The 24,945-nt window shown below is 52.2% G+C and overlaps 1 protein-coding gene and 1 long non-coding RNA gene across 5 annotated transcripts in view; one reads left to right on the top strand and one right to left on the bottom strand.

Moving 5' to 3' along the window:
- The window catches only part of ADCYAP1R1 (ADCYAP receptor type I), a 107,639-nt gene that overhangs the window by 54,026 nt on the left and 28,668 nt on the right, over positions 1-24,945 (top strand). For all 4 annotated transcript variants that reach the window (XM_061414204.1, XM_061414203.1, XM_061414200.1 and 1 more), the window contains 5 exons: positions 2,934-3,072; positions 4,815-4,920; positions 21,083-21,190; positions 23,233-23,253; positions 24,494-24,535. In XM_061414204.1, the coding sequence (XP_061270188.1) occupies positions 2,971-3,072; positions 4,815-4,920; positions 21,083-21,190; positions 23,233-23,253; positions 24,494-24,535 (379 nt within the window). In that variant the 5' untranslated portion in view covers positions 2,934-2,970. The remainder of the gene's footprint in view (positions 1-2,933; positions 3,073-4,814; positions 4,921-21,082; positions 21,191-23,232; positions 23,254-24,493; positions 24,536-24,945) is intronic.
- On the bottom strand, positions 10,115-11,641 carry LOC133246170 (uncharacterized). Its single transcript, XR_009735934.1, has 2 exons — positions 10,987-11,641; positions 10,115-10,344 (listed from the first exon to the last, which is right to left on the bottom strand). It is a non-coding gene; the product is annotated as an uncharacterized LOC133246170 (long non-coding RNA).

Raw genomic sequence — 24,945 nt, 5'->3', positions numbered from 1 at the left:
CAGAGAGCTGGGTGATGGTTAGGCAGTTAGGCTGGGGCCTCTGCTCCAGCTTGTTTTTAATTCACTGCAGGGATAAGCATCCTGCAAGTCAGGGCATGGTGTGTGTGTGTGTGTGCGTGTGTGTGTGTATGGATGTGTTTGTCTATGTGTCTGTGTGTGCATGCTCATATGCTCATATGGGTGTGTACCTACAGTCCCATCTGAATCCAGATAAATCTGCTGCCTCTAAATATCTGAATGCTTTTGCAGAATGAGTGCGTGTATGGTTACATGCGTTAATAATCCGATAAATGTACCTGAAGATGTAAATCTCTGGGTGATGCATCTGCACATACCTTTGTTCTGTGCTCTGTGAGGGTGCCTTGGCATTTATGTGAACATGTGTGGAGCTGTCTGTTGATCCCCCAAGGAGTTTCCACCTTCATTATTCCACACTTGGGTGTTTGTATTGATGCCTTCAGGTGGGTGCCCTGGGGGTAAAGTCTCTCTCTGTGGAATTGATGTGTTGTCATGCTCTCTCTGTAGACCTGTTTCTGTGTGTGTGTGTGTGTGTGTGTGTGTGTGTGTGTGAGAGAGAGAGAGAGAGAGAGAGAGAGAGAGAGCGAGCACCAGTCCTCAAAAACAAACTCCTTCTGCTTGCCTGCTGCCACCCACTTGCCCCCTAGAACAACCGCAACAGGGCCAGCCACTTGCTCTTCCAGGCTAATGCTCTTGGTTCTGTTAAGTTAAAGTTAAAGCAAAGGCTTAAAGCAAAGGCTTTATAATCCTGTCTCTACATGAGAATCTCCTGTAGAATTTAAACAACATTGGTACCTGGGCCCAGCCTGAGGGATTCTGACTCAGTTGGGTGGGGGTATTTTTAAATGCTCCTCACCAATTCTGCTGGACAGCCCAAGTTGAGGACTGCCAGGGTGGTCGACAGAGGTATGGGGGGCACCAGCCTTGTCCTGGGTGGAAGCTTCTCTGACCCCAGGCCCCATCAGCCTTTGCTCCTCATTGTAGCACGTGCGGGAGAATTAGCCCAGATATCGGAGGCTTCCTGCCTTAGGAGCTTTTCTGAGCCCTTAGTCTCCAGCATCTGCTGAGGCACTGTGGGCCCAGCATTCCTCTCTTCCAGCCAGGTGTGTAGGGAGCTCCAGTTCTCTGAAGACAGGGCCTTGGGCCTCCCTAGGGTTAGTGGAGATGACAGATTCCCCTGGGGACCACCGGTGCCAAGTTGTGCCAGAGGTAGTGTGGCACCAGGTGTTTGGAGGATTCTGGGAGGGGATACAGAGGCTGAAGCCTGTGCCTGGGATGCCCAGGGGTACTGGGGCCAGTGTTCCCCCAGCCTGCCCAGTCCTTCTTGACCTGCAGGGGAGAGACTGGGCCAGCATCCCTAAGGCACCCCTGGCCTCAGAGCATCTCTTGGGGATACCCAGGCCCTCCTCAGTATTTCCAAGTGATCCCCAAAAGGCAGAACAGCAGGTAGGTAGAGAAGGTCCCCCTTTCCTTGAACCTTCCTAAAATTGGTTTTCTTTCTTCTCTTTGGATGCTTATTTGTCACCAGATTGAGCTTGAAGAGGTGAGGAGAGGAGGGAGGTATGAGGAGGCAGAAATTCTGGGGGCACAGAGGGCCCTGGAGTGATGGCTGCTCTGCCCATTGATGGGGGTGTGCAAGGACTCATGGTTGGGATACAGCCCCTTGGGTCTCCCCATGGATGCAACCCCGGCACCTATGGGTTAGTGGTGGCCCTGATATGGGCCTATTCAATATTTTTAGTAATAATTTAATAGTAATAACTTTTAATTACTGTTTAGTACTTCATTGTATGGCTATGCAGGGGTCTATAAACAGTGCCTGTCGGATGGATGGTTGGCTACCCCATTTTTTTTTGCTGTTGATGCTATTTTAAATGATGCTGCAGTGAACATTCTTGCATATGCTTCTTTCTGTACAAGTGCAGATATCTCCCTAGGATAGATACCCAGATGCCAAATTGCTGGCATGTGAGGCATATCAATTACTGATTGATTTTAGAAGCAGACTAAACTCTTCCTCTGGGCAGGTGCTGGGGCTCCCTCAACCTCCTCACTCGACTCCCTTTGCCCTGTCTGGTCCCTGGGAGCTCTGAGGGGGAGATCCTCGAGGTCTGAGCACATCCTCCGTAGCATCACGTTTTGTCTGTTGCATTGGTGATGGTTTTATCCTGGAGGCCAAGCGGGCTGAGGCAGGGTGAAAGGATGCTATGTTTGTTGGGGACCAGGCTCGGCTGCTGGAACAAAGCGGCCCTGTATGAGCTAGTGAGTTGGAGAGAAGAGCAGCTCCTTGTCACCTAGTAGCCGGCAGCTAGGTGGTCCTTCAGGCTGGCAGGGAGGCTCAGCGCCCTGGGGCCCACTCTGTCATCCTGGCTGCCCCTGGCGAGTTGTTCCCCATCCCTCAGGTGTTATCCTGACTGCTCCATCCAGACTGGGTCTGGGGAGGGGAAAGAGCAGCAGGGGCAAGCATGTGCTGCCTTAGGGATAGGTGGTATTGGGGTGGCACGTGTCATGTCACCCACATTCCACAGGTAGGAAATTCATCACATGCCTGCACCCGAGAGCAGGAGGGACCTGGAAATGTCCTCTCCGGGTGGGCATGTATGTGCCAGCTAAAACTTTGCCAGTGTGGAGGGAGATCCAGGGACACAGTCATCTGCTGCGGAGGACAAAGCCACCAGACCATTCTCATAGTCCGATGGGCACCCGGGCCAGCGGGTTCCCTGCTGTGGCCTCAGCGCCTGGTACTGAGCAGGTGCTTGGCAGATGCTTGTGTGTTAGAAGAATAAAGAACTGCACATAAAAAGGCATGGACGGGGGTGCCCTTGGAGGCTTTGCTGTGCGTAGGGGAGAGGGAGTGTCCCTGCCCCTCCTGTGCCACCGAACCTGCGGGAGACATGCTTTTCCTTTCTTTCTAGCCTGTAGACACCTGGGGTTGAGCAGTGGCGGCTGTGAATGAGAGGCGGGCGGCACTGGCCCGAGCCGCCTTGCAGGCTGAGAAGCGTCATGGCCAGCATCGCGCAGGTCTCCCTGGCTGCTCTCCTCCTGCTGCCTATGGTAAGGACCCAGGACCCGAGCTGACCTCGCGCCCGCCCCTCCGCCGCCCCCGCCATGACCAGCCAGAGCCCCAGGCTCACTCGAGCTCCCACCCGAGATAACCTGTGTCTTTTATGTGGTCTCAGCCAAGCTCAATTCACATGGCTGGTATCTCTGCCTGTACCCCAACTGGACCATCCCGCACCATTGTGTGCATTGAAAAGGGTGCTTCTTCCTGAAGATCTTGTACCGGTTTGACAAGAAATTGCTACATAATTTACAAATTGATTATGATAGTAATATATGTGGGCTTCCCTGGTGACTTAGATGGTAAAGAATCTGCCTGCAATGCAGAAGACCCAGGTTCAGGAAGATTCTCTGGAGAAGAGAATGGCTACCCACTCCAATATTCTTGCCTGGAGAATTCCATGGACAGAGAAGCCTAGCAGGCTAATAGTCCATGGGGTCACAAAGAGTCGGACATGACTGAGTGACTAACACACACACATATGTGGCAGCCTTTAGAGGTGGGCAGTATACAACCTGCTCAGCTGTATTCATGGGCCCTCATTAGGGCTGCATAAGGCAATTTAGATCCTGGTTCCCAGCCTGCTAATCTCTGGCAGGCTAGAGCTCAGAAGCCTCTCCTTGACCAAGAGGGATAGGGTGGGGGGCTCCAAGGCATTGCCCCCCTGCTCCTCTATCTGGGAATTCTGACCAGCATAGATGCAGCTCTCTTCAGAGCCCTGGATGCCAGTCCTGCCTCTGGCTTGCCTTACTGTGTGACTACCGACACGCTCAGCTCTTTCCCTACACAACTGTGAACAGTCAGCGCTAGACTGGATCCCTGAGCCCTGCTCTTGGCAGCCTGTGATGCCTGGCACCTGCCTCCACACTTACCAACATCCCCTTGTGAAACTATCCCTGCCCTGGAGTTTTAAGCAGAAGTGACAGCATAAGTATGCAGCTGTCATGACAGCATTCATGGGCTTTGAAGTTATTTGATCCTACACTTAAATCCAGTATCTGCCACTAACCAGCAGGCAGTATGACCTTGAGCAGGAGTTGTTTTTAACTTCTTTGAGCCTCAGTTTTCCTCTTTTGTAAAATGGGGCAGGAGTAAATGAGCATGGTTAGTAAGCGCCATGCAGTGCTATCACTGTCCTTCACCTGCAGCTCCTGGGCCCCAAGAGGAGAGAAAGGATGAACTCTCTCAACCAACTCCCTCCTCTCTCTCACCTGCTGCTTGCTCCCCTAAAATGCAATCATAGCCTCGGGGTCTCTGAAGCTGGACTGCATGAATTTGAATTCTGGCTGTTCAGTCTACTAAGCTGTGTGACTCTGAGCAAGTTTCTTAACATCTCTGTGCTTAGGTCTCACATCTGTTGAATGGGAAATGGTAAAAATAGTGCCTTGTTTGTAGTACTCTTGGTATATATGTATGCATGGATAGGACAGAGTAATGCATGCACTTTAGTATGGTGCTATCTATGTATTTGCTAATGTTATGATAAAACGTGGAAACTGAGAGCCAGGGAGGGGGGTGGGATCTGCCCGGGTCCCGCATTGAGCTGGTAAAGTGGAAGAGTCCTCATGGCATTTGTGACAAAGCGGAGGCACTGCTGCTTCTGAAATCTCTCGGTCGCTGTCCTCTTCCTGCTTCTTTTGCTCCCCACCCCCACTGCCCCTGAGGCTTAAGTAGCCGGGCTTGGCAGTGAACCTCCCTGCTCCTCCCCACCATTTATCCCCTGTGTCCCCTGCAGGCCACCGCCATGCATTCCGACTGCATCTTCAAGAAGGAGCAAGCCATGTGCCTGGAGAAGATCCAGAGGGTGAATGACCTGATGGGCTTGAATGACTCCTCCCCAGGTGAGGATGGTGGTGGGGAGGGCCACCACCTCTGGAACATCTAAGGTCAGCCTTAGAACTGATGTTGCCACCTCTGGCCACCTACAGAAAGTGGTGGAGGGTACAGGTCCTTGGGTCCTTCAGAAAGCCCTTTGGGGCGATGGAGCCCTGGATCTGCTCTGGGCAGTGATGCTGGAGTTGCCCTCCTTGGGGATGGCCTGCCTAGATGCCTCCCTCTGAAAGGGGCTATTCCAGGTGACTGCACGTGGCTGCCTTCACTCCCATGGGGGCCGAGAATGAGCTGGTATCTGGGTTGGGCAGCCAGCGGCTGTCAGAGAGCTCATTAGCAGGCAGCCTGGGTCTTGTGGCAGAAGGGACACAGCTGTTGCTGGTGGCCAAGTTAGAGAGCACCTGGTCAGCTCAGAGCATGAGGTATGGGATCATGCCCGTCTCCTCTGCTCACCCCATCAGAGGGCAGAGAACAGGTTGCAGCGGGAAACCCAGCCCTGTGTGTCTGTGCTGCTGTTCTCCTGGGCTGCTATGAGCGTGGAGGGCAGGAGGCTGCTCCCTTAGGTCGGATGCTGCCGCACATGGCAGGACATTTAGCGGCCCTCGCTCTCCCACTAGATGCCTGTGCCACCCCTAATCTCAGTGACAGCCCCCAAACCTCACATTACCAGGTGTCCCAAGGGAGGGGCCTGGCCCCTGGCTGCCAACCAGTGGTCCTGTGTACTCTTTCCTCCTATGGGACACCGAGGCCCATTGAGCAAGGGCACCCTGACCCCAGCAGAGGCAGGAGGGTCTGCATGGGAAGCTGGGGACTTGAGGGTAGGGGGCATCTCTGGAGAACTCCTTAGACTTTCCCATACCTCAGTCGCTGGAAGGTGGGACTCTCTGCCCCCTCTAGAGGGATCTACCTTTCTCTTTGGTCTTCTCCATTCTCAGGGAGCTCTTTTGAGAACCATTTATTTAAATACTTAGTTAGCCTGCAGATCAGTTAATTGTAATGGTCCCTCTGGGCTGAACTCCCTAGCCAGTCAGCTCAGCGAACATCAACTAGTAATGGAGTCCCTCCCAGCCATGCTGGCCTTTCCCTCCAGCCATGCTCTTGTTCAGCCCTACCTGAGGCCAAAAGTGGATCTGAGGCCCCACCAGCCAGGAAAACCAAGGCGGGGGGCCCAGATGGGCACACAGTTGCAAGAGACTCAACGAATAGCCGATCCAGGCCTCTTATCTAGAGGATGGGAACGTGGGACCCAGAAGGAAGTGATTCTTTGCAATCATGGGAAGAGGGAGTGTCAGACTCAGGTGGGCCTGGAACCCAAACACCCTGCCTCCCAGCACGAGGCCATTGTTCCTGAATCACAGGTCTCAGATATTCTTGGGACTGAGCAGTAGGAAGCATCAGGTAGGGACAGGTAGAGATGGGAAGTAGGGTGGGGACTGGGCCCACAGGTGTGCAAGTTAATCGCACCCATGGAGCCCTGGGCAGGAGGAGGACAAGAGGCCCTGCCTGCATGGGTATCCTGGTAGAAGTGTGAATGTGGGCGAGGCAGGTGTAATGATGGGTGCCACCCAAGAGGGGCAGGCCAGAACCCCTGGGAGGGGCTCTCCCCTCCAGGTGTTCTCAGGAGAGGACGGATGAAAGGAATTCTCTGTGGGGAAGGATTCATGGAGAAGGTGGCGTTTAAGCCAGATCCTTGGTCCTCACACCTGGCTGTGTGTGCCTCAGACATGGCAGCTTTTAGGAAAACGTAGCCAAGACCCAATCCAAACCAATTCAACCAGAACCTCAGTCTGTCATAGTCGCCATGACTTTTAAAGGCCCCCCAGGCAATTCTGATGAGAAGCTAGGCTGAGAATCCTTGAGTTAGGCCCTGGGGAGGGGCAGCTCTTGACGGTAGGTGAGAGCTGAGGGATGGATGATTGGGGAGAACGTTCTAGGCTGAGGGAACCACAGCAGCAAGAGGCGGGTGGGGAAGGGGAGTGAGTAGGTCCCTATATCTGGAACCCTGGATTGAAGTCGGTGGGGGCGAGCTAGAGGGAGGTATGGCTGAGGGCCAGGGAGCAGGTATGTGTGTATTGTGTGTCCACTGCCCCTGGAGCCGGAGGTAGGAGGGGATGGCACTGGGGGCTTCCTCCCCCAAGCTACTATCTCTCCAGCTTTTCCCAGGATACCACCTGGACCTCTCTCCTCTAACCCTGCCTCGGGGACCCTGTGAGTCAGGTTACCCTCAAACCTGAACTTGAGCAAGGGATCTCAAGCCTATGGAAAAATTCCACTGATCCACCCACTGGCTCATTCATTCACTCACTCACTCATCCCCTCACCCTCTCACTCATTCAACTCCCATGACAAGCTGGCATCTTGGATCCTGCCTGGTGGAGTGCAGGCAAGGTCAGGGGAAGGATGGGGGCCTGCCGAGAGAGAGGTTCACACACTGATAGCCCTACCTGTAGAGTTCTCCTGGGGAGTGTACAGACATCTCTACGGAATAGGTCAGTGAAGTTCAGACCATCTGGGAAGGCTTTCTGGAAGAGCAGAGAGGGATTAGGGACCAGATTTGGGGAAGATGGGGAAGCCAGGGAAGTTCCAGGTGGGGACTGACCCCAGTAAAAGTAGGAAGGGGGCAGTGAGTATGGTCGGAGGGAATTGTGACAGCTGGCACTCAGATACCAGGGGCCAAGTTCTAAATTATTACACATTCACAATTGCATAGCATAGCTCATTTAAACCTCACCAACCTACGAGCCGGGTAGCATTTTCCTCCCATATTCTGGATGAGGTTGTACAGACTCACAAGAGAGTAAGTAGGTCACTACCTGTTACCTAGTAAGTTACACAGCCTGGAAGGGTGGAGCCAGGACACGCCTTTGATCCTTCCAGAGTTCGTGCTCTCTGATCACTAGACTGCATTTCGGTTCAGAAAGGAGGGAAGAGACAGAGAGCACCACCCCCCTCACCCCGCTCCCCCGCATCACCGCCCCACCCTGCTCCCGCCCCGGCCACCGAAGGCCTGCAATTTTCTTGGCTACTAAAGGCCAGAGGGTGTTTGTGTTTCTAAGGGCCGGGCTGGCTGGAGGCCTCAGCCTCTAGTGACCTGCTTGGCTAGGTCTCCCAGGCCCCAGCTTCAGCCTTGTGGAAGGAGAGGGGCAGGTAGAGGGGAGGCATGAGTGTCCAGCTCAGCTCACTTCAGGGCTCCTTCCTGCTGGCTGAGGTTGGAGGAGCCCCACCTTGAGGGTCCTTCAGAGCAGGGGGCCTCTGGGCACTCCAGTGCAGATGTCCTGGGAGATACCTGCTATCCTGTCAGCTGCCAGGGCTTGGGCTTGACTCAGGACTCAGGCTGGGTCCTCGGGGCATCCTTGGCTTCAGGTTTAACACATTTATGAACCATGGGTAGCCATTCATCCCATCGTGCCTTGTAGAGCTTCTGGGAGCATTTAAAGATGCTGATGGTCAGGCCCTCCCCAAAGCAATGAGGGGAGCATTTGGGCACGGTGGCTTGTTGAGAGTGTGTGTTAAAAGCCTCTCAATGATTCTAGAGTGTATCCAAGTTTTAGAACCACTGGTTTGGTCAGAGAAGACCATCCTCCAGGGTGCTCATGTCAACTCAGGGCAGAGAGCAGTGCTCAGGGTCCAGGCAAACCCATCTGGGAGACAAGAGTCCAGTCTGACAGTAAGCAAGAGTCAGCAGTTGTGCATTCTGGTATTGAAATCTGTGCCTGGGGTGAATGGAGAGAGACCAGCTCTCCTGCTATAGCCCTTCTCTGCACTTCCCCTGCCCCTTCTGTCCCAAGCACACACGCTATGCATGGAACATTGGTCAAGGGTCAGCCAGCGTCACTGAAACACACCTGAACAAGGAAATCTGTCAGCCTGTTCCAGTGACTGTGAGTGTGAATTCACGGCAACACTTATATATATATATTTATGCTGATGGCTCAGCAGTAAAGAATCCGCCTACAATGCAGGAGATGAGGGTTCAATCCTGGATCAGAAAGATCCCCTGAAGGAGGAAATGGCAACCCACTCCAGTATTCTTGCCTGGAGAATCCCATGGACAGAGCAGCCTGGTGGGCTACAGTCCAAAGGGTCACAGAGTTGGACACGACTAAGCAATTGAGCAGGAGCGTGTACTAATATTTATATATTTACTACTTGTGGGCTTCCTTGGTAGCTCAGTTGGTAAAGAATCCACCTGCAATGCAGGAGACCCTGGTTCAATTCCTGGTTCAGAAAGATCTCCTGGAGAAGGGATTGGCTACCTCTCCAGCATTCTTGGGCTTCTGTGGTGGCTCAGATGGTACAGAATCTGCCTGCAATGCGGGAGACTTAGGTTCAATCCCTAGGTTGGGAAGATCCCCTGGAGGAGGGCAAGGCAACCCACTCCAGCATTCTTGCCTGGAGAATCCCCATGGACAAAGGAGCCTGGCGGGCTGCAGTCTATGGAGTCTCAAAGAGTTGGACACGACTGAGTGACTAAGGACAGCATAGCATATTACTTGTATATCCCCATGAAGACTCTTGAGAGTCCCTTGGACTGCAGGGAGATCCAACCAGTCCATTCTGAAGGAGATCAGCCCTGGGATTTCTTAGGAAGGAATGATGCTAAAGCTGAAACTCCAGTACTTTGGCCACCTCATGCGAAGAGTTGACTCATTGGAAAAGACTCTGATGCTGGGAGGGATTGGGGGCAGGAGGAGAAGGGGACGACAGAGGATGAGATGACTGGAAGCATCACTGACTCGATGGATGTGAGTCTGAGTGAACTCCGGGAGTTGGTGATGGCCAGGGAGGCCTGGCGTGCTGTGATTCATGGGGTCGCAAAGAGTCAGACACGACTGAGCGACTGAACTGAACTGAACTGACTGAAAGTGAGTGCATTGGAATGAGGACACTGGTCTGTTAGAGATGAGATGCGTCTGTGGCATGTTGTAGCTGTGTAGCTGTAGGTGGGGGGCTCCCAGGAGGGCACCTGCGTCTGCTTAAATCCTTACTCCTCACTGATCCTGGGATACCCACCCCCCACCCCTAAAGAGAATATGGGATGGTAACGTATATAGTGGCCTTCAGAGTGGAAGCCGAGGGACAGTGATAGGCTGGGGAGGGGCACTGGAGCTCGGCGGGGGCTTTAGAGAGTAGAAAATACAGGGAAGATCATGGAGAGTTAAAGCAAGTTTCTGACTGGGTGGTTTCATCCGCACCATCCTTGGCAGGTTTTAAGGATGTTTATTGGGACTGTTGTTGAGGTGATATATTTAGTGGTTTTGTCCCTCATTCCAAACCCCTGCATGCGAACTAGATCTTGAGACAACACCAAGTCCGGCTTCATCATGACGCACGGAGAGGCCGAGGCCAGAGGTGGCCATCACTGGCCAAGTCACACTGAGGGCTGGAGTCAGCTCTGGGACAGGCCCCAGGTCTGCTGTCCCAGCTGGGGAGCGCTAGGAAACAAGGAGACAAGAGACAAGGAGAAAGGACTCCTGTGCGTGGGAACCGGAGTTGCCTCTCTGAAGCGTCCCCAGGCCCACGCAGGGCACAGGCACCACCCGCTGGGCTGGCTGCTTTGTTCTCTTGGTTCAGCCCAGGCAGCCCTGCCAGCCCCCGTGAGTCCTGCCAGCACCTCTTCTTTGTGGGGCTGTGGGCTGTCATCAGTCTGGAGGCCTTCCCTGCATTTAAGTGGGCTGGTCAGGTGTGGTCCTCCTTGGGGGTCCCCCGCCGCATACTCTGGAGGAGATGGAAGAGGGAGGCCAGCAGTGGCTTTGGCATGAGCAGGAGGAAAGCGACTTGGAGGAGACACAAGCAGCCTGCTCATTGCTATTCTGACCCAGCCGCTGAGGCCTGTCCAGGGTGCAGAGTGCATATCCCAGCCCCCACCTCCACTCTCACCAGGCCAGCGGCCTGAGGGGTTGGGGGCGGGGAACCTCTGCAAGGCTGGGCCCAGGCTCGCCATCCTTGAAGCAAGATCAGCTTCTTGTCTGCACCTCCCAGCAGCTCTGAGAATGAACAGATGGGGGTCTGCAGGGACCCTCCCTCTGAGGAACTCACTTCCCAGATCTGACAAAGGGTTCAGTTTCTGTCCAAACCTGTTTTCCTTTGGTCCCGTAGTTCTCAGACGTAAGCCTGCATCAGAACTTGCTGGAAGGCTTGTTAAAACCCGGATTGCTGGGCCCAGCTTCAGTTTCTGACCCAGTGGATCTGATGGGGCCGGAGTGTCCGTACCTCTGGCAAGGTCCCAGTGGCACTCCTGCTTGGGGGTCTACACTTTGAGGACCACTGACTCCCACAGAGAAGGGCTGCGTCTTTAGTCCTCTCTCCACTCCCCTAGCACCGAATTCACAGCTGGTCTGCATTTTATGGATCAGCAACATTGGCTGTAAAGTAAATTTCAGTATGTTGAATCATTTTTTGCCCTTGAATCATGTGCCGAGATGAGGAACTTATTCTAACAATACCCAGGCACCCTCGGGCAGCTTCTCAGAAGAGGGGACCGCGCTTTTGTGTGAGTCCCCCGGTCTCACGAGTGTTGAACGCTGTGTGGAACTGGACGGAATCATCGCCATGACAACCTGAGATTAGCTCCTTATTTTGTTCCAGTCGGGGCTAATGGCTCTTGCTTTCTGCCCAAGTGGTCTTTCCCCCTCCTGCCGTCACAAGGCACTGCGTCTCCTTGGCTGCTGTGTGTCTCAGCGTCTCAGTGGGAGCAGCCCCAGGGAGTGTGCCCACCATCACCTCCCACCCCAGCAGAAATCCCCCTGGGCCTGAATTCCTCTCACCGAGTCCCCATCGAGACTTTAGTGGGATAGACTGAGCCAGGAAGGCGTAGGCAGGTTTCATGGAGAATTGGGAGGCTTGGGGTGTCAGAGTGGAGAGTTCCCCCAGGGAAGAGCACTGTTCTGACTTCCCCTGCGTGGGGAAGAATAGGACTGGAATGCTCTTGACCCTGAAACCACGTCTGATGCACTTTACCAGCTCCTCCTTGAAGCAGAGTTCGCTGCAGCTGCGTCATCAGTATCTTCCAGTTTTCCCTGTGTTTCTGGCCAGCCCTCCAAGTCTTCTTTGCCAACTTTTCTTCTGAGTGGTGACCTTCCTTTTGTTGGGCCAGGCCCTAGTCTCTTCTCTCTTTTTTTTTTTTTCCTCTCGAATTTACACCCTCTCATTGGACATATTATCTGGGCCCATGGTCCTATATAACTTCCTTGTGCTGACCGCTTCTTGTTCTCTTCCTTCAGTGGCAACTTCCCTTCTGAACACTAGAATTTTATCTAACTGCCTATTTGAAATCTAGTTCTGCTTGGCTCTTTGCATCATCTCAAGCTAAACACACCCCAGATGACACTCTTGAGTTCCAGCTTGCTGATTCCCTCCACCACCTGCTTCTCATCCAGCCCTCCCCACCGTGGCCGGTGGCTTAGTCAGCTAGCCATCCAGGCACTCAAACCCAGGTGCCAACCTCGGTGCCTCTTTCCCCTTCGCTGCATAAGTCAGGGTAGCCTAGACCATGGTGCAGTAGCAAATGAACCTTAACATCTCAGAGACTTAATACTGTAACATTTATTGCTTGCACATCACAGGCCAGTGTGGTAGGAAGAGTGGGGAGGTGAGTTTGACTCCACTTAGTCCTTCAGAGATCCATCTCGGGACACTGCCACCCTGGATTTGTGGCCTCCAGGGATGCTGCAGGGAGGGGAGAGAGAGAAAGGCTGCGGAGTCTGCAAGGGGTGTTTTTGAGACCCATTTGTTATCCCCCGCCCCACTCACCATGAGTGAGCACTCAGTCCCATGAGATGGATGAGCGTGCATGGTCCCTGGCACACTCACCAGTTGTGTCCAGCCAGTCTGTCACCAAGTCCTGCCTCCAGACCCTCCTACACAGCACTCCATTCTATCTCGGCTGCCATGGCTCTTCATCAAGCCCCACCACCCTCCTCCCAACTGCTGCCACATCCTGGTAGACGTGTCTTCATGTTTGCTTTCCTGCTCTTGAAATGTATTACCTTCCCACACAGCCAAATCAGTCCACGTGCCTCCTTGTCTTAAAACCCCTCTAGGGGAGGCAGAATAATGTCCCCACCAAAGATGCCTACAGCCTCATCCCCCAAAGCCTGTAGACTGTGTTGCCTTAAAAGACAGAAGGGACTTGGCAGGTATAGTTATATTAAGATGGGTGAGTAGCCTGGATTATTCAGTATATTCACAAGCATCCTTATAAGTGACAGGAGGCAGCAGGAGGGTCAGAGGAGAGACATTTGAAGATGCTATGCTACTGGCTTGGAAGATGGAGGAAGGGCATCTTTGCATCATCCCACCACAGGGCAAGGGATGTGGGTGGGCGCCTGAATGTGGAAAAGATAAGAAAACAGATTCTTCACTAGAGCCTCCAGAAGAAATGCTGACACCTTGACTTTGGCCCGTTTCTGACTTCTGACCTCCAGAACCGTGAGATAAGAAATCAGGTCATTGTAAGCCACTTAGTTCCCTGTGTTACAGCAGCAATGGGAAAGTAATACACCATCCAGGGTCTTCTTCAGCATTTGGCATTAAATCCAGATGTATTCCCATGGTCACAGACTATAAGCCCTGGGCGAGCCAAGACCAGGGGTGCTCATTCATCCCACTTTTGCTTTTCAGTATCTGACTTTTAACAGACACTTAATATTTCTTGAATATGTGAGTGAAGAACAGGGAGGGAAAGAGAAAATGAGAAGATGAAAAAAAGACAAAAGGAGGAGAGGGAGGAGGAGAAAAGGCCTCTTGAAATCTTCTAGCCCCAACAGCACTAAGCTTTGTTGGGGCTGGAGTCTGGAACAGATAGGGAGAAAGAAGCTGGACGTATTGCATGGGTGTGGAAGGAAGATGAGTCGTTGTCCTTAGTTAAAAAAAAAAAAAAAATCCAAGGTGCTCTCAGGAGCCCAGACCCAGTTCTCATCTCCCTGGAAAGTGTTCTTGGGAGCACTTGGCTCTAAGGCTCCTGAGGCCAGAGCCTACCCATCGAGAATGGGAGAGAAGACAGACCCCACCTCCCTTCTCATCTGGGTCCAGCTGAGAGGTGATAACTGTAGGAAAAATGTCCGCGAGGCATCCTGGGAAGCCCTGAGGAGACTTGCATCTCCTTTGACCCCAGTGATGCCAGCCAGAGGGGTGGGTGGAGGGCTGAGAGCTCCCTATGGGATCAGGGACATTGTCCCATAAAGCAAAACTGTGTATCTATTCACAACATTTCTGACACCAAATGTGTGCGTTTTCCATACCAAGCAATTCTCCAGTTTTCTATGGACACCCACTGGATGTCCCTACAATTTAATTCAAATCTGACCCCAATTACCTAGAGTTAGCACAGACCCTACAGGTGAAGGGTCAGTTTCAGGAGACTGCTCCCCCATTTCAGATGCCAGTTGCACATCGTGGGTCCTCAGGTAACCCACACTTCAGTCTGACTTGGCTACCGATCAGGGGTTCCCATGGCCTCCTTCTCACACATTTACCAGTTTACTATAAAGGATTTTATAAATGAACAGCCAGATGAAGAGGTCCATAGGTTGAGGTCCAATAGAATCCCAGGTGTTGGAGCTTCTGTCTTTGTGGAATGTGCCACTCTCTGGCATGTGGATATGTTCACCAACCCAGAAACTCTCCAGATCCCACTGTTTAGGGGTTTAGGGATGTTCCACTATGTAGGCACCATAGGTTAAATCATTGGCCTTTGATGATTAACTCAATTTCCGGCCCCAAGGTGAGAGGTGGGGCTGAAAGTTCCAGTTCCTTAATCCCACAGTTGGTTACCCTGTGGACCAGTCCCTATCCTCCAAGAGCCATGTCATGAGCATACACTCAAGTATGGCTGAAAGGGGCTTATGAATAACGAAAGCTGCTCTTCTGACCCCATCACTCAGGTTGTTCCCAGGATTTTAGGAGCTCTACGCCCTAGTGCCGGAGAATTGACGCTTTCGAACTGCGGTTCTGGAGAAGACTCTTGAGAGTCCCTTGGATGGCAAGGAGATCAAACCAGTCAATGCTAAAGGAAATCAACCCTGAATATTCATTGGAAGGACTAATGCTAAAGCTGAATCTCCAATACTTTGCCACTTGATGCAAATAACTGACTCATTGGAAAAGACCCTGATGCTGGGAAAGATTAAAGGCTAAAAGAGAAAGGGCCAGCAGAGGATAAGATGATTAGATAGTATCACTGACTCAATGGACATGAGTTTGAGCAAACTCCGGGAGATCGTGAAGGACAAAGGCGCCTGGTGTGCTATAGTCCATGGTGTCACAAAGAGTCAGACACAACTTAGTGACTGAACAGCACCAAACAGTCAGGAATCTGGGATGAAGACCAGATGTGTAATTCTTATTATATCACAATATCATAGTCTCACAATATCAAAGTCATTATGAGTTATTATATCACGATATCAAATTTATTTTATCACAATATCATAGTCTCCTAAACCCAGACACTAGACTTGGGCCCTAAGGTTTGGGTTCTACTTTTAGGCTTCCTACCTGCTCTGGTGCTATAGGAATTATCCCACTAGGATCTTTAGTCTATGGAGGGGAGGCAGGCCAGGAACCAGGAGGGCTTGTAGAGTGTGGTGGGCCATGGGGCAGGTGAGGGGACCTTGGCAGATGCCCTGTTGAGGATGTCTGTCCTGGCAGTGGGGCCAGGGAAAGCAGCCCCAGCCTACTGGCCATCCTTCCAGATTCCAGCAGGTCCTGAGTGACTCTCTTCCAGATCTGAGCTCTGATCACTCAAGGAGCTGGGAGACCACTCAGAGTCACCCAGCCCTTGATGTGCTCCATGGGAAACTGAGTCAGGCTGGAGGGTGTGGAGACTTGCCAGAATCATGCTGTGAGCCCTTGGCAAAACTCGAGCCACTGACGACCTGCCGATGTGGAGGGGGCACCCTGTCCTTTCCCTCCCACTGCCCTCAAATGCGAACTTCTCAAATTTGTTTTCTCCACCACTGTAGCCCTGGGCCTGATGGGCCCTGGCACATGCTAGCTGCTCAGTAAACAGTTGTTGGGAGGATGGATCCCTTACTGCCTCCGTGTCTCTGACCTTCAACCTGGGAACCCTGCCCCATTGTGCCACCTACGCCTGAGCCCCTCGGCCCTTGTGACTATGTTCCCTCACTCATCTAACAAGTTCTGGGCCCCGGGAACGTCAGCTGGCAGAAGCAGCTGGCTGTGCCAGGGCCTAATGTTTCACATCACATTAAGGAACATCTGTTGGTGAGGGCTCCCAGGGCGTGGGCCAGACACAGCCACACTCTATGGCCATTTTGTGGTCAGCACGGGCCACGTCGGCCAAAGATGTACTGTTAGGTCTCTTTCAAGGACATGTTGTCATGACTAGCCAAGTGTAGGGGGGAGTCCTGCTGTAATGGGCGGACAAGAGTCATCAGTAACAGGCTTGATACCCATCTCCCTTCATGTGGCCCCCAGAATCCTCATCATCTTGGTTTTTCATCCTCAGAGCTTTCTGTGATGCTTCTACCTCCCAAATGCAGTCATTCTGGAAGCAGGATACTATGGGTTAATGTGACTGCATGTGAATTCTAAAGTTGTTGTTGTTCAGTCTCTAAGTCGTGTCTGACTCTTTGTGACCCCGTGGACTGCAGCACAACAAGCTCCTCTGTCCTCCACTGTCTCCCGGGGTTTGCTCAGACTCATGTCCATTGAGTCAGTGATGCTATCTAACCATTCTAAAATAGCCAGGTCTGAATTCTAAGAGATAGGGTTTTTTGCACATGGTAACTTTGGACGCTTTCTGATCTAAACATGACCTGAAACTGTGGGCCCCAACAGAGTGGCTGTGAGCTCAGGAGGCCCACCCCAGGCCCCCACCCCTGCCCAATGCCTGCTGGGCTTCCTCTGTGTCTGCCCAGGGGCCCTCTACCGGCCTTTCTCACCTGCTTGGGCTCTATTTCATCTCTCTGCCTAGGTCTGTCTCAGGGGAATGATTCCCAGGGATACCTCAGTGAAATAATGAGATTAGTGGTAATAACAATGGTGACCAGGCACTGAGTGAGTCTGCCTTTCTTCCAACAACTTTTCATGTATGAACTCATTGATCCTTCTCACAGCCCTGGGGGTGGGACAGGCACAGGCTGTCTTGCACCTGGCAGAGGAGCCCTCCAAAGTCCTGATTTAGAGCCTGCTCAGCCAGGTGAGGTCCCTTTCCTGGAAGTCTGCACTCTGCCATTGGACACGCCACATACTGCCTCCCGTCTCTGCCTTTGCATGATTGTATAACTCCATGCACTTTCTCTGCCCACCTGGAACACGTGGAGTTCCCTGCTCCTCTCATGTTGTGTCCTTTCCCTGGATGACCTCTCACCCCATGGCCTCGCCCGTGCCCCTTGTGCTGGAGTATAAAGCAAGGAGCTGTTAAGGAGCTGAGGTGATAGGGCCACTGATTGGTGCTCACTGATAGTGGTGGTCATGTGACTCGGTCACATCTTTCTTTGGAAGAGCTCGCAGTCACAGGTGTGTGGGGATGAGTAAGGAGACCAATGGGGAAGCTGTAACCAGGGTCCTAGGGAAAAGTGGTCTGCCCTTGACCTGGTGGAGGTGCATGGATTCCACAAATATTTGACTGTCAGACCAGCAGGACTTGGGTCTACAGAGCACGAAGAAGGTGACAAAATGAGAATGATTCCAGGATTCCAACTGGGGCTGAGACAGGAAATCAGGTTTTGTAGGAAATGCTCAGATGAGTCTTGGACAGGCTGGGTGTAGGTTGTCTTGGGCCTTTCAAGGTGGGGATATCCAGCAGGCACCTGGCTGTGAGAGGCAGCCCTCAGGTTGTACAGGAGACAGGCTTGGGACCTGTGTGTATAATTCTGTCAGGAAGCCCTTGAGCCTGGTTCAGTTCAGTTCAGTTTACTGATTGAGGAGTATCTGACTCTGCAACCCCATGGACTGCAGCATGCCAGCCTTCTCTGTCCATCACCAACTCCTGGAGCTTGCTCAAACTCACGTCCATCGAGCCGGTGATGCCATCCAACCATCTCATCCTTTGTTGTCCCCTTCTCCTGCCTTCAATCTTTCCCAGCATCATGGTCTTTTCTAATGAGTCAGTTCTTAGCATCAGGTGGCCAAACTATTGGAGCTTCAGCTTCAGCATCAGTTCTTCCAATGAATATTCAGGACTGATTTCCTTTAGGATGAACTGGTTGGATCTCCTTGCAGTCCAAGGGACTCTCAAGAGTCTTTTCCAACACCACAGTTCAGAAGCATCAATTCTTTGGCACTCAGCTTTATTTATGGTCTCTCACAGCCATATATGACTACTGGAAAAAACATAGCTTTGACTATATAGACCCTTGTCGGTAATGTCTCTGCTTTTTAATATGCTGTCTAGGTTTGTCATAGCTTTCCTTCCAAGAAGCAAATGTCTTTTAATTTTACTTGCTCCTTGGAAGAAAAGTTTTGAGTCTGTTGATCTCGTCTAAGATGAGTGGAGCAAAGGGCCGAGGGCAGGGCAGATGCTAGCCCCTGCATTCAGTCAGGTGGGTCCCAGTGATGAGGGCCAGGAAGGTCAAGAGGCCTCTCAGTGGAGAGGAGGGATGACGTCAGATGAGGGGTGAAGCATGAAGGAGAGGTGAGGATGGAGTGACAAGGAGTGCAGAGAACAATACCAGGAGGCTGGTAGGGGCTGGGAGGAGAGTGGGCACAGGGGTTGGAGGATCTACTGAGCGCCCCAAATCTGAAAATCTGGTCTTCAAACTTGACCTCTTCCTCCTCCTGGCAGCTCACGTGCTGTGAGTCACTGTCTTAATGATTCCTAAATAGTTCTCAGTTTGTCCTTACTCCTCTCCATCCCTCGGTGCTCACCTGATCTGGGTGTGCGTCCCCACCATGGTGGCCTCTGAGGTGATCCCTGCCTCCTATCCCTTTGTGCTCCAAGTCCTGTCATAGTCCTGGGGTTGGCTGTGTAGGTCTCTGCCTGGCTGACTCTGCCCTCCTCCCCACCCCCATCTGACCAGTTTGTGCTCCTCCTTCAGGTTCCTCCTTCATTTTCACTCCATCTCTCCACTCCAGGCCTGTCCCAAAAGGCAGTGGGTGGCCGGGGCACGGGGTAGTGGTGGCAATGGAGCATCCTCAGGCCAGCTAGTTCCTGCCTCTCCCTCCATCCAGGAGGTAGATCTGAAGCTGGACCTCACAGTGACGTGGAGCCTGGGGATGTGGAAGAGCTCGTGCAGGGTGCTGTGTGTGTGTGCTGCGTGTGTGCTCCATGTGTGCGCTGTATGTATCTGTGCTCTGTGTGTATGTGTGTCTGTGTTTGTGTGCTGTGTGTGCTGTGTGTGTGTCTGTGCTCTATGTATGTGTGCTGTATGTGTGCTCTGTATGTGTGCTCTGTATGTGCTCTGTATGAGACACCATGGTCTCTGTGTGTATGCTCTGTGTGTGCTGTGTGTGCTCTGTGTGTGTTGCATGTGTGCTCTGTGTGTGTGTGTGCTGTGTGTGTATGCACTCTGTGTGTGTGTGCTCTGTGTATGCTGTGTGTACTCTGTGTGTGTGTTGTGTGTGTGTGCTGTGTGTGTCTGTGCTCTATGTGTGTATGCTGTGTGTGTGTGCTCTGTATGTGTTCTCTGTGTGTGTGTGCTCTGTGTGTGTGTGCTGTGTGTATGTACTCTGTGTGTATATTTGCTCTGTGTGTGTGCTCTGTGTGTGCTGTATGTGCTCTGTGTGTGTGTGTGTTGTGTGTGTATGCTCCGTGTGTGTGCTCTGTGTGTGTACACACTCTGTGTGTGCTGTGTGTGCTCTGTGTGTGTGCTGTGTATGTACGTGCTCTGTGTGTGTATGCTCTGTGTGTGCTCTGTGTGCTCTGTGTGTGTGTTGTGTGTGTGTGTGCTGTGTGTATGCACTCTGTGTGCATGCTCTGTGTGTGCTGCATGTGCTCTGTGTGTTTGTGTTGTGTGTATGCACCCTGTGTGTGTGCTGTGTGTGCTCTGTCAGTGTGTGTGCTCTGTGTGTGTGTGCTGTGTGTGTATGCACTGTGTGTATGCTCTGTGTGTGTGCTCTGTGTGTGTGTGTTGTGTGTGTGTGCACTCTGTGTGTGCTGCATGTGCTCTGTGTGTGTGTTGTGTGTATGCACTCTGTGTGTGTGCTGTGTGTGCTCTGTGTGTGTGTGCTCTGTCAGTGTGTGTGCTCTGTGTGTGTGCTCTGTGAGTATGTGTGCTGTGTGTGTGTGTGTGTGTGCTGTGTGTGTACGCACTGTGTGTATGCTCTGTGTGTCTGTGCTCTGTGTGTGTGTTGTGCATGTGTGCTCTGTGTGTGTGTGTGTGTGCTGTGTGTGTATGCACTCTGTGTGTGTGTGTGCTGTGTGTGCTCTGTGTGTGTGCTCTGTCAGTGTGTGTGCTCTGTGAGTGTGTGTGCTCTGTGTGTGTGTGCTATATGTATATGCACTCTGTGTGTATGCTCTGTGTGTGCATGCTCTGTGTGTGCTGTGTGTGCTCTGTGAGTGTGTGTGCTGTGTGTGTGTGTGTGCTGTGTGTGTGTGCTCTGTGTGTGTGCTCTGTGTGTGTGTGTGTGTGTGTATGCACTCTGTGTGTGTGCTCTGTGGATGTGTGCTGTGTGTGTGTGCTCTGTGTGTGTGTGCTCTGTGAGTGTGTGTGCTCTGTGTGTGTGTGCTATATGTATATGCACTCTGTGTGTATGCTCTGTGTGTGCATGCTCTGTGTGTGCTGTGTGTGCTCTGTGAGTGTGTGTGCTCTGTGTGTGTGGTGTGTGTGTGCTCTGTGTGTGTTGTGTGTGTGTGCTCTGTGTGTGTGTTGTGTGTGTGTGCTCTGTGTGTGTGTGTGTGCTGTGTGTGTATGCACTCTGTGTGTACGCACTCTGTGTGTGTGTGTGCTGTGTGTGCGTGCTCTGTGTGTGTGTGTGCTCTGTGTGTGTGTGTGCTCTGTGTGTACGCACTCTGTGTGTGTGCTCTGTGGGTGTGTGCTGTGTGTGCGTGCTCTGTGTGTGTGTGCTCTGTGAGTGTGTGTGCTCTGTGTGTGTATGCACTCTGTGTGTACGCACTCTGTGTGTGTGCTCTGTGGGTGTGTGCTGTGTGTGCGTGCTCTGTGTGTGTGTGCTCTGTGAGTGTGTGTGCTCTGTGAGTGTGTGTGCTCTGTGTGTGTGTGTGGGGAGGGACTGCTGGACTGCTGGACACCATGGTTTTCATCCCCACAGGGTGCCCTGGGATGTGGGACAACATCACGTGTTGGAAGCCCGCCCACGTGGGTGAGATGGTCCTGGTCAGTTGCCCTGAACTCTTCCGAATCTTCAACCCAGACCAAGGTGGGTTTCCCCCAGGGCCTCTTTAGGCTACACTCGGTCCAGCCTGTTCCCCCAAGTCGGACCCCAGGCATTCCTGGGAGACAAGCACCAAAGACCGGGGTAACCTGCAGGGAGGTGGTTCCCATTTCAGAGCTCTGTGCTGGTGAGATGAAATCAGGGACCCCTGTGCACAGAGGGACACAGAAGCACCCCTCACACATGGCAAGGCCCCGTAGAGGTACGTCAGAGGGGCAAGGCTAGGCTCTCGGATGTGGGCTCCATTGCGTAACCCAGCTGGGGACCTTGAGCAGGGCAGTCACCCCTCTGTCCCCCCATTTCCTAGTCTATCAGATGGGAATGTGGAATGGTGACTGGGAGAATTTAAGTGGAAGATGCTGGTGGAAGTCCCTTAGCAGGACTGGGTACAGCTTGATGGTCAGCCGTAAGTGTGAGCTGATATTATGACCACCATCACTCATACAGGGAGGCCCAGATGACTGTTCTCCATGGGGAGGGGCCTGAGGGGAAAGGGTTCCGAGGGATCTCTCCTTTGGATGTGAGTCTGGGGGGCTCTCCAGGCCTATTTCTGCCTTGGCAGAGACTCATGAACCCCAAAAGAAGGTTGGTGTCTGCTTTTAGTGCACATTGACACTGGGAGGGGCCTGGAGCCAGACTGGCCCTCCGCCCCAACTCTGTGGGTGTCCCAGAGTTAGGCTGGGTAGAGGGAGATGGAGGGACTGGGCTCCAGGCAGGTGATGTACTGAGAACCATGCATGGACCACCTAGTCCTGGGTTGGGGCCTTGGTTTGAGGAAGGAGGGTAGGGACTCCTACAGGGACTAGAGGCTCTGAGACACTTGTATAGCCATGCATGAGTCCCTTGAGACCTCGTCCTCAGCTTCCTCCCTCACGTGCCTAAGGCCTCGGCCAGTGTCCCTCTAGAAGTAGAGAGTCTCCAGGCTGTGCTTCACTCCACTGTCCTCTAGTCCACGTCAGAGGCAGGGGCAAATTTTTTTCACACCTGAAAGTCCAGCAACCTTGTTTCTGCCTGCAGGGGAGTCTGCTTGGAGGAGGTGGTACGGGGAGATAGAGGCAGTGTCCTGGGGATGCCCGGCCCCGTCTCTGGCTCCCCGCCCAGGACTAGAGAAGGCAGGGTCTAGCTACGCTGCCCCCATCTCGCCTCCCCGACTTTCCGTTTGGGCCCGTTAGCCATACCTCCCACCTCCAGAATATCAGTCCAGGCCAGTCCAGCAGTTAAACTCTCCCATCCTGACAGTGGCATGAGGACTGGATCCAACCCAGAGCAGAACGGGAAGTGCTGAAAGGAGAGGCACAGTGTGAATGGTGGTTCATCAAGCGGTGTGACAGCCCAGTGATTCAGCTCCAATTTCTAATTCATTCCTATAGAAACCAATTAATCACTTCCTCCATTCACGTACTCCTTTCATTCAGTCATTTATTTAAAGTTGACAGAACATCTACTCTGGGTCAGGTACCGTGGCAGGACTACTTTTCCACCACGCACAAAAAAGGTAAAATGAATCAGCCGTTAAATAAAATTTTCTTAAGATATGCTTTCTTTCAGATTCTATGCCTCCCTCTGGCAATTGCACAATGAATGTGTTATTTACACCTGCCTCTTAATGGTTCATTAAGGCAGGGCCTTTTAGCATCTCCATTCACAAAGTTAGACTTGACTTAAATACTTAGAAAGCTGAGAACCGCAGTTTTCCTTTTATTTCCTGGTTCCCAGGGCCGAATCTCTTGCTCATAGTAATCGTTGCTGCTTTGCAGCTGTTGGAGATGCAGGAACGCGATCTCGCTCCTCCTTTGGAATGCCTCACTTTCTCAGTAACTGTGCCCTGTTCTTGCAGGAGAGATAGAAGTCTCTAGTTGAACAGTAGAATCCCAGCTTGTAGTTCTCAGGCCTCTGGGGCCCCAGCACAACCTCTCTTCAGAGTCTGGGAGTGGGAAGGAGGAGGGCACCATCAGCAGGGCTCAGAGAGCAGATTGACTTTAGCCAGCCTCGCTCACCTCTGTGTTTTCTCTCTTGCTCTGTTTCAGTCTGGGAGACGGAAACCATCGGTAAGAGGAACCTTGGAGAGGACAGACTGCTGATCATCTGTCCATCTGTCCATCCAGCAGGAGCCCAGCTCTGACTGTTAGGAGTGGGTGGGGATGGAATGAGAGGTTCATCAGGGGCTGGGCTCATCCTTGCTTTCCCTTCCCTCCACCCTTGGCCATCTGGAGGCTGGGGAGACACAGGGAGATGAAAAATTGCAGCCCTTGGTCTCAGGGTGGTCATGGGCTTGTTTGGGAAGATGGGACTTGCCTATAGAGGGGCAGCAAGCAAGGACACCTGTGTGCTTTGGCATGAGCTTCTGTACACATACAGGCCTGACTGTGTGTGTGAGCCCAGGCCGATACTGACATCCCCAGGGCCATGGAGTTGGAATGTATGGCAGGCTCTGGAGCAGAAGAGACCTACCAAGGTGACGTGCAGGCAAACTAATGATGCTGTCAGGGAAGGCTTCCTGGAGGAGGTGACATGTCAGTTGGACCTTGAAAACACAATTTTGAAAAGTAGAGGGAAATGGGGGTTCATTGCTAGCAGAGGATTCAGCCTAAAAAAAGGTGGAGGTGGAAATAAATAATTGGGAGAGAAAGAGAAAAATATGTCTGAGGAGGAAATCTTTGGAGTTCTGGGGTTCCTTTGGTGGGAGCAGTTTGTGGGCTGAGATGGAGGGTTGAACACCAAACAAAAAACCCAAGAGCAGGACCCATATTGCTATTCTATGTCCTTTTTCCTGAAAAGAGCCGGTTAATGAGCTTGTTTACAAAACAGAAATAGACTCAGAGATAGAAAACAAACTTAAGATTATCAAAGAGGATAGCAGAGGTGGAGGTAGAGGTAAATTAGGAGTTTTCCACGAACATATACGCACTATTTTATACAAGTTAGACAAACAACAAGGAAAGACAAAAAAGAGAAAAGGCCAGTCACCCTCTTCCAGTCCTCTCTCACTTCAGAGGCCTTCCCCTTCTCCTGACAATGTCTCATTTCCATACCCTGTTGTCCAGTGGGGAGAACTGAGCCACCATTAGCATCATAGAAATACAAAGCAAATGGGATGGCCCTGGAAGGTACAGTGTGTATGTGGCTGCCGTGTGCGATGCTTCCTCTTGGCTGAGACCCCACCTCCTCCCAGCTCCCCTTCTCTAGACCAGGGGCAGCCTTGACCTTCCAGGGAGCAGAGTAAGCAGTGGATAGCCCTGGCAAGCTGATGGTCAGGTGTCCTGACTCACGTCCACGTCTGTTTTGCAGGAGAGTTCGGTTTTGCAGACAGTAAATCCTTGGATCTCTCAGGTAAGGGATGAGCTAAAATTGACCATGGGCTGGCTAGAGGGAGAACATCTAACATATGAGGTCACAGGGAGCTAACCTGTGAGCTTGGGAACCTCCTTCCAGGCTGGGCTATGCCCCTCTGTGGCTCTGTGATCTTTGGTAGCTCACTTTCCTTCTCTGATTAAGTTGTGGGTTTTCTCCATGGAAATTTTCATGCAAGTGCTCAGACAGAACACTGTGCATATAATTTCAGGAAAGGACAGATCTCAGTAAAAGAACTCCTGGATTAAATGGCCTGTGATAGCTTGGAGCTCCCACAAGTAGAACAGTGGTTCTCATACTTTGTGATCACAGTCACGGGCGTGCTAAGTCACTTTAATTGTGTCTGACTCTTTGTGACCCCCTGGACTATAGCCCACCAGGCTCACAGA

Source organism: Bos javanicus, chromosome 4, assembly GCF_032452875.1.
Source record: "Bos javanicus breed banteng chromosome 4, ARS-OSU_banteng_1.0, whole genome shotgun sequence".
NCBI lineage: Eukaryota > Metazoa > Chordata > Mammalia > Artiodactyla > Bovidae > Bos > Bos javanicus.
This window is presented reverse-complemented; position numbering and strand designations above follow the sequence as displayed.